A 16731-nucleotide genomic window follows, 5' to 3' on the forward strand; every position below is an offset into this window, starting at 1 on the left:
AAACGTATAGTACTATGATAATGTACCAAGCAGTCATGTAAATACACAATTTTTGCAGTTACCTGTTTATTTAGTAGTACCACAATGAAAACTAGAAATGTATATTTCTATCTCCCATCTCCCAAATACAATTTACAAGCAATCACAGGCTGAATTTAATTTGTTCAAACAATTTTGAACCAAATACAATTTCAAAAGTAAGTAATCAAATTTACAAATTTTCTTTGGGACTAGGGATTGGTACAGAATACAAAGTACACAATTATTGAATTTCTTTGAAAACAATTTTAATTAGGTGTAACTTAAATCATGGATTCATCATTATAAAGAATAATTTATTATATACTGTTATACAATCTACATAAGGAAAATAGTTCTGCTTTGTTGTTTGTTAAATTTATAAATCTCGTAATGATGAAGATGTGCACTATGCAAAAAACTTTCTTTTCAGGCTTAACCTAACCATCTGCAACACATAAAAACCATTACACCTATTTAACAATAAATGGAAAAAAAAATTACATTCACAAAAGTTATGTACATAAACTGTAGGTTATAGGAGCTTTCTAAAAGACATGCCCAGCATGACCCTACATATGAGTTATTTCTTAGCTTTATAATACAAACTGGAGTCAGTTTGATAAGGTGGACAGCCAAGTTTTTGTTTTCTCCAAAGCTGTACATGACCTCAAACCTGCTGCAACCACCATGGTCCCAAATAATTTATGAACAGCCAACTCTAGAACTCAACCAGAGACTTCACACTGATATTTAAGTGACAGAATAAACAAGTAATTTGTCTGATAAAAAACAAACTAAGATTAATTTGTAAGCACTGGCGGAGATTTCTGTATTCAAAGTACAAGTGCAGTTTCAAATGGAACTTACCAAGGGGAATTAGTGGCTTTTTACTAAGATACCAAGGTGTATAGCTGACAGCTATATTTCATGTGTTCATAACCTCAATATTAACCCTATGGAATTTAGGATTTAAATGCAGCTCATTGCCCACAATGAAGTACATGTTGGAAAACCTGGAGCAGAGGAGTTACATAAATATCTGCCAAAGAAGATTCTTGACTATATCTATTTAAACAATAGCTATAACACAATTTACAGTATAGTCTACATTAACAATTATTTTTGTATGTTCTTTTAATGATTTCATATTCTGGATTATGTAGATTTTCCTTTTTTTATGTACAAATTGTATTCCAGTATGTGCATACTAATATACTATATTGAGATACTTTTTTTTTTTTTTTTTATATACCGACATTCGATCTCAATCGAGATATCACACCGGTTTACATTCAGGTACTGTAGGTATTTCTCTATCCCCAGAGGGCTTACAATCTAAGTTTTTGTACCTGAGGCAATGGAGGGTAAAAGTGACTTGCCCAAGGTCACAAGGAGCGACAGCAGGACTTGAACCCTGGTCTCCTGGTTCATAGTCCACTGCTCTTTTTTTTTTATTAGGAAATATACAGCAATAACAAGACCATGGAAAAATGAAGAACAATTGAAAAATGTTAAATAAAATTGAGGATCTAATTTAAGAACACAACACTGCACATCAGCCATTCCCCTTTTAATTTTCTAGGGAAAATTATATAACATATGAAGATCAATATAGTCATAGATATCTTTTGCTATCTATAATAATACATCCCAATAAAAACTTAAATCACTTTTTGACAGCTTGTATAAAGACCAAGTGATGACTACAAGCATTCATAAACTGAAAGTGCACATCAAAGTCTTTCCATTGTCAATCTATCAAATCTCATGGAAAAGTGCCCAGGTAAATGAAAATAGAGAAATCAAATCAATATTGTGGCTCAAGCAGGTGCAATGATCATGATATAACATGAAATAAATGTCTAGTCATTTCCAGTGGAAAATGGACCATCTGATCTCTCACATTTCAATCTTTAGTGAGAGACCTACTTGAGTCACAATATCTTCAAAATAAGCCTAATTTTCAAAAGCATTTACATGCTTAAAACTGGATTTTACAGATGCAAATGCACATTATCCATAAGTTAACTTTTGAAAATTGCTACAATATATGCCATTAAGTTTTTATAACTGCATTAAGCACACTTATAGCCCAATTTGAAAAGGGTTACACGCATGGCCGGGCCTTGCGCGAGCAGTGTGCATTTTAGAATGGGTCCCGCGCGTAACCACTGGGGTACATTTTAAAAGAGAGCACGTACAAAAGTACAAAAGGGGGTGCACATTTGGGCAACTTGTGCGTGCTGCCCGTTCCCTTCCCCTGTCTAACCCCCCCCCACCTTTATCAGAAAAGTTACTACTGCCTCTGGGCAGTAGTAACTTACGCACGCCGGTGTGGCAGGCTCCGACACAGGCCGCTGTGTCGGGGCACTAGGCCATGCCTCCGGACCACCCACACGCCCCCGATCCAAAACCGCACCCCCTGGCCACGCCCCAACTGCCCCTTTTTTGCAAGCCCCAGGGCTCGCGCAGGGTGGTTTAAAAAGGATTACGCGCGTATCCCTTTTAAAATCCAGCCCATTATGCGCAAGTGCCAGGCCCTGCAAAAGGGGCGAGCTGGGGGGTGGGGGCAGGCCGGGACAGCTCCATTTTGTACTGTCCCGATGACTCGTTCACCAGCCGGTGCGCAACTTACTTCAACTCAGAGTATGAAGTAAGTTGCAAAACAAAAAAAGGGTTAGCTGGGATAGATTTAGGAGTCAGGTGGAAAGGGGAAGAGAAGGGTTAGGGTTAGGGATAGGAAAGTTCCCTCCCAGTCGGCTCCATAATTGGAGCAGACTGGGAGGGAACTGAGGACTGGCTGATTGCGTCGCCACATGTAGGTTATAACCCCCCCCACGAGCATGAGTCATGGGCTGCCTCCACGTGCATGCGGATTTTAAAATCCGGCGTGCATGTGCACACAGCCATCAGATTTTATGACATGCGCGCATCAGCACATGCATGTTATAAAATCGGTGCGTCCCTTTTAAAATTTATCCCATCACATGGATAAATGGCATTTCAAAATTGCTGTTACTTTTACATGCATTAATTCCTTTGAAAATTCACCTGAATGCCTGTTAAGACACCTCATTTATTGAACAATCTATGAGGATAATAAAGTTATCAAAAAAAGCAGTTTTTTGGACAATTCATGAAGACTCTATAAAAGCTAATGAAATGTAATTTTATCATCTATTTGAGGAAATGTGCAGTAATCCAAAAGAAAATAAGTATATTATATAGTCCTCAACTGTGCATTTGAAGGTCATATTTATAGATCCTTTCATCAAAATATGTCTTACCGTTGAACTGTTATCATTAATCTGTTCTACATAAACAAATTCCACTGAAGCAGGCACATACTGCTGAAACTTGGCACCTGTCAGGATAATGTTGTGGAAAGAAGAGTATAATTGATTTCTTCATGTTTTAAATTTATCAGGGAACTTTTCATAATAGAGACTCATTATGTGGAATCTTTTTGATATGCACTAACACTTTATGGACAGTTGGACTTTTCCATTTTTACAAAAACCAAGAAAATATACAGTCAGACAATGATAATTATCAAGTTTACTGAGCCATATGATTATAAATAGCAAAAATATGACTATTGATCTTTATGCTTTATATTATTTCTATAAAGTAAAAAGGGGCAGCTGAATCAAAGCTTTATTCTTTAAATCAGATCTTCAGTTTAAAATGCTCAACTTCTCATTTTTCTATTTATTATTAGGTAAACTGAAATACTAACATAAGTAGTGAACTCAGAATAAATACCAACTAATAAAACTGCATAGGAAAAACATTAGGATATATTCAGGATGCACACAATGTAGTGCAATCCATATGTCTCATAAAATAAGGAAAAAATTTGTTCACTTTAATACTTCTTCTCTGCTCACATTTGTTTCCTTCACTTGTGGTCATGCACACCTATTTTCGGAATAAAAAATACAGATTAAATGAAACTTCAGCTGTTTATATTTGCATGTAAAAATAGAAAACTGGGAGCTTTAATCATGAAAAAGAAATTGGTAGCAAGATAGAAGTTTACATAATGCACACTGACAGATATTATTCTATTGCTTTGAAATTTCAACTGTAATAGTTGAATGGAGTTTAAAATGGAATTTTTATTTTTTTTTTTTAATTTCAGAACCAACATTTCAGCCAACCTGAAATGCTTCTTCAGAAGTATACAATGTTAAAATTAAGGCCTTCCTGTTCTTTATTGAAGAACATTTTTTAAATGCAATCTTTCACCTCCATAATTTTGGTGCTCTCTCACAGATGCGGTGCTCCCAATAGCCTTCTCACTCTGCTGGACCTATCAGCAAAACACTTCTGAGGCAATAAGTACCCAAAAGCCACAGGAAAGTAGAGTGCCATAAAAAAGGGAAGAGAGATTTCTCAATATATATATATATATATGTTAATCTGCAAATTATAGTAAAAATGTTTATAATGTTTTTCTCCATAACATATGTGGAGCTATATTTTAACATATTATACATCTGTTTCTGGGTTTGGAAGGCTGAAATACTGCTTAAAAAGCACAGACTATCTGCTTTCAGAGCATTTTAACAACACCATAGTCCAGGATGTGTATTGATTGATTTCAATGCACTTCGCAGGTGCTACAAGTATTAGTGTGGCTATGTGCCAAAAAGAGAGATACTTTTATACATGGCCAGATCAATAGCCCTGTGGTTAGCACTCATAGTTGCTGAAAGCTAAGGCCAAGTCAAGTACTGCTCTTAAAAGCAACACCCAGGACCCAATCAGAGCACAGCTGAAAGCTACTCTTGAAGGAGCTGCACTTTGATGTTTGCTCCAGCCCCACCGCACAACTTGGCTTTTGTTTGGGATAAATTCTTAAATCAAAACTTTAAAGTACTGTGTAATGGCTCTGTGTAGCGATATGCTGGGAAGGAGTAAGGCAAGATGCCTTGTAGGTGCTGAACTAACGCCCTACAAACATGACATAAAAAGTTGCATGGCTCATGACACTACTTTTCGTATTAGCTATCACACAATTCAAACAATCACAAACGTTATATAAACAACAATCTATTCCTGTCTGGAGCATCTAGGGTGTGGTGGTGCAAATGTAATTATATTTAAAATTAGAGTATTATTTTATAACTGTCTGGTGAATAGTCAATTTCAGCATGAGAATTCTGTAACAGGTACCTGGTAAATGTGTTATGCATTCATATTGTAATAAGCTATTGGGCCACAGAGGTTCCATTTTTCTTCACAGTGCAGAAGTTTTATTTTTAATATTTCTCCAAATACATTTTTAAAAACAGCAAATAAAAAAGAAATTAGTTCATACAGAAACCTCTATGAACTGGTAGTTTCAGGCACACCTTTTCAGCTTGATATTTTTAACCATTTGAAAATAAAGAACAGAACAAAATAGCACCATACAAAGCTACTTACAGCATTAAGGTTTATTTATACAACAATCACCCCAAAACAACTCAGCTTTGTCAACTGTGCTGACAATTAGCAGATGAATTATCTATCCCAAGATGCAACTCACAAGCATACTAGTCACAGACTGAAATCTTTCCACTAAAACATTAGTGTAGGTTAGAGCATTGTGAAACACGGGAACAGAAAACCTCTGAAGCCTTGTGGTCATTTGGCTACCTGTAAACGAAAACGTGCAGTTAAATTGTTTATAATTGCAACCATCTAGGCAGCCATGGACTGGTTTCCCACAGTTCTCTCTGAAGCTTTATGGTTACATGGCCACCTACTGGTGAAGGATGGGAGCCACTGCATTTGTGCCTCAATCTTACCAAGATTTTAAAGAGCAATATATGATAGCTGAATTTTCAGCAGGTATAGTTTTGAAACCATCAAAAATACAAATCCTAAAATTTATATTAGCTATTTGGTCTAATATGCAGACCAATGTAATATAAGGTATGCTCGGCACAAAGCACAGTTTAATCCTCAGTTGTGCAAACTTTACTATCGATGTACCAAGCAGTCGTGTGCACAACAATGTGCGTCCAAGTTCATGTCCTCGCATGGAAATTCCATGCTTAAGATGGCATAACTCCCCAATGCAGAGAGGTGCGCTGGTTTACCTTGTGTTTTCTTAGCACTGGAAAATTGACTCAGTCTGAGGTTGAGTAAAGTTTCCACAGCTATCAATATACAGACAGAAACTGGAGTTCTGATGCTAGGAGCTAAAGTCTGTATTTTATGTGCAGAAAACATGCTTTATGCACCCAAAGCATATTAGCCACAGACAAAATTTGATTTATGCAGAAAAAATGCCTTCTGTGCTGAAAAAATGTTCATAACATTTTATACACGGAAAACAATTTGTGAACATAAATCATGTTTTCTATGCAAAAAATATGATTTATACATACATTTTTCTGCGCTAAGCCTTTTCTTTGCACTTTTTCTAGTTTGTGCATTTTTTAAACTGAGGGCCGGATTTCCGGAGGATTTACGCGCGTAACTGATCTTACACGCGCCAGGCCCATTTTCAAAAGAGGCCCGGCGACGCGCTAAGTCCCGGGGCTTGCAAAAAGGGGCAGGGAGGGGGCGTGGTTGTCTGGGGCAGGGGCATGGCCAGAGGCTCCATGCACATTGGCCATTTGCTGCTGTACTGAGGATCGCGCACTGGCACTCGGCTGGCACGTGCAACTTACTTCAGCCCCAGGGCTGAAGTAAGTTTTAAAACAAGAAAAAACCCCCCAAAAAAGGTAGGGGGGAAAGGACGGGGGAGGTAGGGAAGGGAAGGTGGGGTGGGGAGGGGGAGGGAATGGGGGGAAGCAGCAAGACCTGGTGCGGGCTCAGTGCGCACTAGGTGCACAATTGTGCACCCCCCCTTGCACGCGCGCCGACCCCCGATTTTATAACATGCGCGTGCATGTTATAAAATCGGACATACATGTGTGCGTGCTGGGTAGCGCACGCACATTTTAAAATCTACCCCTGAATGAATGAGTATACCATTAGCTTTTTGAATGAAGAGTTTAAAAAAAAAATTGGCTAGTGCTGAATTTCAGTGCACAGTTTTAATGCTCAGCTTTTTGCATCAGCCCCATGGTTTTTAAAAGAAACTTTATACAGAATAAAATAAACTATAGGCAGTCATGCAAAAATAACATTTTGTATGAACATGGAGTGTTACTCATTTGATCTAGTCTTGAAAGTCTTCAAGGAAATTATAAAGACATTTCGTTATCTATAATCATTTTAAGGTCATCTACTCAAATAGCATTTATGGCTAGAGCACAAAACTGCAGATTAAATGAAAGATATGATTCCTTGTTAAAAGATCTTAGAACCATGGACCATAAGTGCTGTAGGTCATGAACAGGCAGAAAGAATGACATTACAGATTCCTTGAATACCCTTAACTCAAAACTAGCTATTGGACAGTCAAGGTACCTATGATTTTCAAAAGTCTATGCTCTCAGAACTTGTCTATGACATGGCTATATCTAAGCGAAAACAGAATATTTTGAAGAAAGATTTAAAGAAAAAATATAAATTAATTTGGAAAAAAAACCCAACAAAACTGCACGACAGTCAAGCAATCTACTGTATTAAAATACTGGTTGTGATGTCATAATGAAAGCAATATTCTGGCATATGAAGATCTGTGTTAAAAATTTGTATACTTTAGCTTATCTGCTATAATTGATTTGTATCTCACCTTCTATTATTTTAAAGCAGCACTTCAGCATTTCTAACCTGGAAGTCAGTTATTTTGAAATGCTTTACACTTGAAAGGTAAAAATCTTAATTAAAATATATTCACTGCTGTAAGTATTGGGAGCCATTTCCAAGAACAGGGTTTATGGTTGGTCTCTGGTCCTTGGTCAGTCCTATCAGACAGCAGCTTGTGGAGCCTGGGACACCAGATAAACCCTGCAAAAGTCTGAGAAAATACACATTTCCTGATGTTTTACCCTTCTTTATTTTAATTTTTTTTCAACTTCCAACCTATGTACACACATTTCAGCAGCCAACTTTTAGGATGGCTGTGTGAAGTACTGCTTTAATGTTTTTCTACCATTCACTCATTCTACATTTGCTCAAGTGAAAAAAAAAAAGACTCCACAAATTAGCCATCATATCACATGTCAATGCTTAAAGAATAAATATATCAATTTTTCCATTTTACAAGAAAAACTGCCCCATGCCCATTTTCAGTGCTGTAGCATTTGTATCAGGAGACACCATGTGAATTGTTTTGCTTCTTTTATTTGGGAGAAACTGCCCATAAAATACAACAGAAAATTATCCTATTGATCTGCACAGATGTTTAGAGAAAACTTTTTGCTGAACATATTGATCTGCCTAATATTTAAAATAAACTCTGTACAGTCAACAAAAATGGCTAGAAAATTTTATACTCCATCCTGTAGAATAAATTTAAATCATTACTACAGTTATTCCAACATTAACATTATGGACCTTAAATAATGCCTAAAGAGATCTGCTTTGCTGATGCTAACTAAACCAGTACTTGAAAACTCACTCGCCAGAGCCTACAGGCATTATTACTACGCTTGGCTAAAAAGGGATATAAAAAAGGAGGTATGAATTATTCCATCACAAGCCAATGTTCTTCAGACATCTACCTGCAATAAAATAATTAAGCACACTTTAGTCAGAAGGAGATACAAATAATCATTTCTGGTCCTCAAGTCTGCTGTTCAAGGATGAAATGTGAAAGCAACAAAAAAAATGGCAACAGGGAAGGTTACTTTTATTAATTATGATGAGACTTAGTTTTGTGAAGGGAAAGGAACATTTCTACAGTAATTATAGAAAAATTACCTGATTTTATTTTTCTTAGGAATGATTTATCTGGTTTCCATAGTGCTGCTACCCTTTTCCTTCTTAAAAGGTTTGACCTAACATATTTCTAGGTACTGCCTCACCTAGTGTAGTTAAATAGGAATCACCAACATTCAGTAGTAACTGTTTACTGCTTCCAGCTAATTTAGCTCACTTTCAGGGGAAAAAGGTACTTTACCTAGTTATTTTTTTAATTTATAAGGTTTCCCAGTTACAACAAATTTAATAAAATTAGATACTAGTGATTCCTGTTCAAGCCTAAGTGTAGCATCTGAGCATCTGCAATATGAAGACCACCAAGCTACATATGGAATTTAAAAAAAAAAATCTTTAATGCAGATAGTTTTTACTATACTCACCAAAATATCTTTCATTATCCAAACCTATGCTTAACAAAAGTACAGTACCCACTTAGGAGAAACAAAGAGCATATCGTAACCAATACCAACTTCTAAAATTAAACAAGAGTGCCATATATAAAATATGCCTTTAAATTTAAAATTAAATTTATTAGCACAAAAACCTGTCAGAACTAAATATTACTCAATGCTTAATTAGTGAGGAAAGCACTGGATTATTGTTTAAAGCTATGACAATTTTTTGAAGCAATACAAGTACTTTCAAAATTACTATACCAGTAAAACATTTAATCCAACTACAGAAATAATATTCACAGCAATGGATAAACCTGTTATGCTGCAATAGGAAAAACACAGAACCATGCATAGCATATTAAATTGATTATGCTATTTCCTATTTCAGAAAGTAAATGGGGACTCTATTTAAACGGGATCCAAAAAAGCACTGAAACACATGATAGCTATTTTTATTTTGTTACACAGGAATCTTATTTCAAGAAGGAACAATAGCACACAATAATTCAAAACTTTCAGCAGCATTTTAAACCTAAATGGAAAATTTATAACATTTTCTTGCATTACCCCTGAGGTGTTAATGTGTTTAGCATTTAAAAAAGAAGAAAAGAAAGAAATTTTGAACTGGTGGAAAAAAAGTGCACAACAAAGGTGCAAAAGTGCCTTTAAGAGATTTTTTTTGCATGGTAGTGAACACCTAGTCCTCTGTTTAGAACATGTGTCTATATATTTAATGCATGCATTATTCTAACCAAACTCACAAAGAATGGCGTATTTAATGTCTGTGTGCTCGACTCGGTGCTTTATGACCACAACTTGGGTGCTGAATGTAAGGCATAAAAGAAAGGACTACGTGTGACATCCTTCTCTTACTACCAAACCTAGTTACAGCACGGGTGGCAAAAGCATCATATTCTTTGTATGGTTTTTTTGAAAGGGCCTCACAAAAAAAAAAAATAATAATAAAGTTTCAAAAGTATGTCATTATGACATAGCTTAATTGATCACATTTTGAATCATGGCTTTCAATTTCAGTTTTCCTTTTTTTTTTTTTTTTTTTTTTCACTTAAATTACATTAAAGATTTTGTAGCTTGCAAAAGTCAGCTCTAACCTAAAAGCATGTACATATGCAAACCGCAGATCTTGCTTGTGCTTTGTCCAAAACAAGTTCACTTTCTATACTGGTATAGCATGTGATATTAAAATGCACACTTTTGTGAACCAGCAATTATGAATCTGAAAAGCCATAATTTATGACAGTACAGTCTGCACTCTACAACAAAATTAGACATTTAAGCATTTATTTTGTAGTTTAGGAAAGAAACTTTTTTAACCAAAAATTGCCTAAAAATTTATAAATACAAATAGTGCTTTCTTTCTTCAAGCTTGAACAGATCACAAACTGAATACACTGAAGTTATGTTTAAGCACCCACAGAAACAAGAGGGATAAAAGAAAATAAATTTGCTGGTACTGTATTGTACCTAATCTGAAACACTATAAGTTACTTTCCCACTGTTTTAATATTCCCTAACCTTACATTAGTTTTAAGGCTATATATACAAATATGTATATTTTGAGGGGAAAAGAGAAATAAAGCAGAATGAATTGCACTACATTTTCCTATGAAAGTAATTTTATACCACATTTTCCTTTCTTTTGTTTTCTTTAGTCACAGTCAGTATTACCTACTTACATATTGTTTTTTCCCCCATTCCTGGGGGAGAAGAAGGGGAAGCAGGGAGGAAAGGGGGAAAAGGTCTAACAAGCGGGAAAGGGAATCTGCCTACTGAAAGCTCTTTTCAGCAGTGTCTTACATGTCTATTCCACAGCAATTCCTATGGAATGGGTAAACGGACATGTCTCCTATACATAAAACCCTGCTAAAGAGAGCCTTGAATGGTTAAACTGTAGATCACCAGCACCACCACCACCACCACCACCACCATCATTCTCAGCCTAAAGAGACAAGAATACAAAGTGCACAATCAGTAGTTTCGCTAACACATAGCTGATCTGAAATCTTACTTTGTATCTTCAATTGTAGATTGAACTGTAGAAACAAATTTTAGTTTTTATCCATTACCTACATCTGTTATTTTAATTAAAGTTTAACTTTACGACCAACAATAAAATATTGTCAACATGCTATTTCAAATCACAAATACTGTTTAACCACTAGTTTTCTTTCTAAACAAGTGGGTCAACTGAAAGCACACATACCATAATATAAAGTGTTAGATTGTCAGGCTTTAACAAACATTTTCATTATACAGTAGGCAAAATCCAAGTCAATGCATGTCTTAATGAAAAATAAGCAGCTTGAAAAACCTAAGTGAATCCATACTGAAGGAGTAAAAACTATTTAAATAAACTATATTGTCTAATTTGAAAAACTGGTCTATGCCTTGGGCAGAAAATGTACTCCCATTTTAAAAATGGGTTTCCAATCTAGAACAAAAACATCTTTTCAAAGAGGACATCTTTCATTTATAATGGCACAAAATTTTAAAAGGCAGAGAAAGAGGAATTACACATATATAATTAAATTTCATTTGTTAAATCAAGCTTTATTGATAAAATGGAAGTCAGGATATTTTACGTGTAGCAGCGGACCCAGTGAGTGAGGATTTAAAAATGCTGCAGACCTCTACTGCTTTTAGTACATGTGAAACTGATCTAAGGGGCAGACAGACGAGGCACGGGAATCGAGGCACTCAACCCCCAAGGCTGGTATTCTCATGAAACCATAGTTTCTTGATTTTTTGTTTTTTTTGTTTTTTTATTTTTTATTTATTTATTATTTTTTTTACGGCGAATAACTGGAAAGTGACTTCATAAAAAAGAAATCAACTGTGGAACATTTATATCCTGTATTGATCAGGTTTCTTTCATCGCCAAGCAATTTTATTTTACATTTGGGACAAACTGCCAAGATATTCAGCTTTATAAATGATAAAATAATAAAAAAAATCTTACAATTTTGTACAACTGTTATTGGGCATCCAGATGCTAGGTTTCTGCTATTTTTCAATTCAAAACCACCACATGAATTTAATGGGTAATATATTTGTTGTATCACGCAAGTCAGACACTTCTTATAACCTTTATAGTGATTTAAAGCAGTTCATAATTAAATATGAGCATTCTGCACAAAGACAATTGCACTTTACAAAAACAAAATCATACAACATAAATTGCTGAAGTTTGATTTACAATATGAATTATGGTTTGAAAGCACGTTTACAGAAGTCTCCATTTTACAAAAAAAACTTCAGTTCCTGGGCCAGTCGTCATACTGCTGGGATAATTCTGATTTCATCATTCTCACCCATATTACATTCCCTTTAAATAAGGTTGAGGATGGACGCTTAGAAGGTTCACTGAGGTTGAGTTCATTCGGAAGATGAATATAAACTCCATGTCTGATGGGCAAATTTACCACATATCATCAGCTGATGCAGAGTCCTTTAGAAATCAATAAAAAAAGAGGAATGCTTTAAAATCTATTGTACTCATTTTCTAGAGAATCTTAAGCAAAGAGAAAAAAAAAAAAGGAGTCTATTTCCCCTTAAATATAGTCTGTACTTTACAACAAAATCGGAGCGGCCTCGGAAGGAACTTTCCTTCGCCCTCCCCCCAACCTTTCCCTCCCTTCCCCTACCTAACCCACCCCCCGGCCCTATCTAAAACCCCCCCTTACCTTTGTTGGCAGATTTACGCCTGCTAAAAGCAGATGTAAATCTGCGCGCGCCAGCGTACTGCTGGCGCGCCATCACCCAACCCGGGGGATGGTCCGGAGGCCTCGACCACGCCCCCGGGCCGGCGCCACGCCCCCGGGCCCATCCCCAAAACACCACGTCACGCCCCCGAAACGCCGCGTCATTCCGCAACGCCCCCTGACATGCCCCCGACACGCCCCTTTTACGAAGCCCCGGGACTTACGCGCATCCCAGGGCTCTGCGCGTGCCGGCGGCCTATGCAAAATAGGCGTGCCGGCGTGCAGGGCATTTAAAATCCGCCCCTTATTTTGTAGTTTAGGAAAAAAAACTTTTTAAACAAAAAATTGCCTAAAAATTTATAAATACAAATAGTGCTTCTTTCTTCAAGCTTGAACAGATCACAAACTGAATGCACTGAAGTTATGTTTAAGCACCCACAGAAACAAGAGGGATAAAAGAAAATAAATGTGCTGGTACTGTATTGTACCTAATCTGAAACACTATAAGTTACTTTCCCAGGAATGTAGATTGTGGTTTGCTATTTACACTACATGTGTCTTTAGAGCAACAGCAATTGCACTTAAGCTTCACATATTTCCCTATAACTAAGCAAATTATTTTGATGTAGAAGGGAAGCAAAAATACCCAGACGATTATTCTAAACCCTTCCTTAAAAAAACCCAAAAAACCCAAACCACCAACCACTCAACAGCCAAAAAAAAAAAGCCTGGGAGTTGAGAAAACAATCAGCAGGCTTCTATTTTGCAATCCTTCCTTGCCTAGTCATGCCCCCTTTAACCACCCATTGAGAAAGAGAAGTGGCACTCAGGGACAAGGCTAGAGTGAGAAAAGAAGGAAGAGAGCGAGGGGATATGAAAAGTAATTTAAATATTGGAAAGATATAAATAATACACAAGTAGTGAACCTTTTCAATGGACAGGAACTTGCAGAACTAGCAGTCATGATATGGAAGTTCCAAGGGGATAGACTCAGGAACATCAGGAAATATTTTTTCATGAAAAGGCTGGTAGATTTTATTTATTTATCGAGTTTTATATATCGTCATTCCAAGATAAGATCACAATGGTTTACAAAGTCATCATTAGGTTTCTGGGTCAACATTCTCATGGTTCTCATGGCCAACCTCTCCCCCATCCCTTCATCTCTCCCACTGTTAATTTATGCAACTATGTTTTAATTGTTTATTCTCTGTTTGATTTTTGTAAACCGTTATGATGGCTGCACCGAATGACGGTATATAAAACTGAACAAATAAATAAATAAAATTTAGGTCAGCACTCATATTCTGGGTTAGTACAAACAGCTAATACATAGTCGAGGTCATATTCAAGCATTATCTAGTTTCTTTCATTTCTAAATACTAATTCTAAGTCAATACATCATCATCGAGTATGCGTTAATTAAGGTGCTATTCCATTTCATTATCCTATGTGCCATAATCATAATGAGGTCTTTTACATTTTTATATTGTTCAATTCTTTTTACTCAATTTACAAATATTTTTAAAGATCTGGTAGTGATGTTGTGTTTATGTTATGTTTATAATCTCTATGTTAGATTATAAGCTTTTGTAAAGAGCCATGATTTCAGTTCTCGTTGGGAACTCTTTCTTTCTGTTATCAGACGTAGTAGCTCTGGGAGAGAGTTTTTTATTTAATTTATTTAGTATTTTTTTATACCGACATTCATGATACAGATCATATCATATTGGTTTACAGGGAACAGGGGGATTTAACATTAACCATAACATTGACATTAACCACAGCGAAGAGGTAAAAAGTTACAATAAAACAAGGGTGATGGAACTCGGAAGAAGAGGAAGCTGTAGTAGATAGGAAACTTGGTAGTTATAGCAATTATTTACAGAGTTTGACATGGCGTGCCATGATCAGTTACAATGTCTGAGATGGTTTGCATTGAATATAGGCTTTAGTACATGATCTAAGGCAAGGCTGATATGGCTTAGCTGGTGTATGTCTGGGTTAGGGGAAGGCCTGTTCCATAACCTGGGGCCTGCTATAGAAAACATGTGGTCTCTTATTTGCGTTAAGTGTGTGCTCCGTGTTGCTGGCATTTTTAGATGGCTGGAATGCCTTCCCAGAGCAGGTTGTAGAAGCTAAAATGGTAACGGACTTTAATAAGTTATGGTATAAACACATAGAATTCTTTACTTGCAAAAAGTGAAGGGATAGCAGAAATATGACCCTAGTGGAACCAAAGACCATGGGGGAAGCCTGGAGTGGCAGTTGCAACTTTAACTTCAGTGGCAAGACTATACTGAGATTTAAAGAATGGCATTGTAGCAATCTATATGGAGTGGCAGATACAACACAAACAGCAGTGGTATTGCTGTATCAGGCTTCAAAGAAGGCACTGGGGTAATCTGCATGAAGTAAGCATGGTTAAAATTCAAACTTCAATGCGTATAAGGAGGCTAGACATTTTGGAAATGGCTTTGCTAGTTTCAGTATCTGTGTGGCTAAACAGAAAACTAGATAATAAGATATGGAAGGGGACCTGGGTCTTGGATTAAGTATTGATCTTGTAAGAATCATATGGAAAGATGATAAGGTGCCAAATGGACTACCAGTGGAGATGGTGAAGGCAAGCACTTTAACAGATTCTGGGCATGCTTGGGACTGATATAGAGGGGCAGTGGTAGGAAAGGAGTTGAAATTTCATGTAAAAGACATGGGCGGGGGGGGGGGGGGGGGGAGTTGGTGGATTGACTATGGGAATTTATATGTTCATTTACCAAAAGTAAAGGAATTCTGACTGGACAGACTGGATGGGCCAATCTGGTCTTTTCTTGCTGTCATTTACTATATTACTGTGTTAAGAGGGAGGAAGACCAATGGTCTGACAACCATTTCCTTGGCACACACATTTAAAGCACTTTTTTCTTTTATTGGGACCAATTCTTGGAAAATAAATGGTCTGGCAGGTCTTATTGCTGCCTTTTTCTTTTTGTGACAACAGTTCTTCAGTATTTTGCCTGGTAGTTTCCTCCTGCTCCTTTAGGCTTTCAGCTCTATCAGAACTGGCCTCTGCTGATACCTTTTCATTCACGAGTTGGGTTTTATCTCCTATTTTTATCCTTCTCCCCATCTCTTGTTTAGCTCAGCCATCTCAGCAACAGTCCTATTCCAGGAGCCACAAATATAGGCTCTCTGTGAAAACATATACACATACATTAGGTCTGTTCACAGGATGCTGTCACTGCACTATATTTAGGACTTCTCCAGCACTTTCCACAGCATCCTCATCTGACTGGCCTGAGCACAATCTGGGCTCAGATCTTACTGTTACTGTAATAGGTAAATATATTTCAGTAAGTGCTAATATTGCAGAATTATAAACTTTTCTTGAGGTACTGCTATGTTGTTTTTATGTATTGATACAGTGGCTTACAATAGTATTCGACCCACTAAAATCTCAGATTTGGGTGGATTACAAATGACACTTAACCACATTGTTCCACACAATGGGCCAGATTTTAAAAAGGTTACGCGTGCTGGGCCTATTTTAAAAAGGCCCGGCGACACGCGTAAAGCCCTGGGACGCGTGCAAGTCCCGGGGCTTTACTAAAGGGGCGGTCTGGGGGCGTGGCCATTGCCACTGTGTCGAAGGACTGTGTGTTGGCAGCATGCCAGCAGGCGCAAAAGGTAAAATAAAAATTTTTTTTGGGGGGGGGGGGTTAGAGTAGGGCTAGGGGGAGGAAAGGTTAGGGGAAGGGGTGGGAAGGTCAAGTTAGGGGGGA

General features: G+C 36.9%; 1 protein-coding gene across 2 annotated transcripts in view; it reads right to left on the bottom strand.

Moving 5' to 3' along the window:
- Positions 1 to 9663: 9663 nt before the first annotated feature.
- Positions 9664 to 16731, bottom strand: part of PPM1A (protein phosphatase, Mg2+/Mn2+ dependent 1A) — a 204669-nt gene continuing 197601 nt past the window's right edge. For both annotated transcript variants that reach the window (XM_029598180.1, XM_029598178.1), the window contains one exon: positions 9664 to 12696. In XM_029598180.1, coding sequence (XP_029454040.1) covers positions 12667 to 12696 — 30 coding nt within the window. In that variant the 3' untranslated portion in view covers positions 9664 to 12666. The remainder of the gene's footprint in view (positions 12697 to 16731) is intronic.

The sequence above is a fragment of the Rhinatrema bivittatum genome, chromosome 4, assembly GCF_901001135.1.
Source record: "Rhinatrema bivittatum chromosome 4, aRhiBiv1.1, whole genome shotgun sequence".
NCBI classification, from domain to species: domain Eukaryota; kingdom Metazoa; phylum Chordata; class Amphibia; order Gymnophiona; family Rhinatrematidae; genus Rhinatrema; species Rhinatrema bivittatum.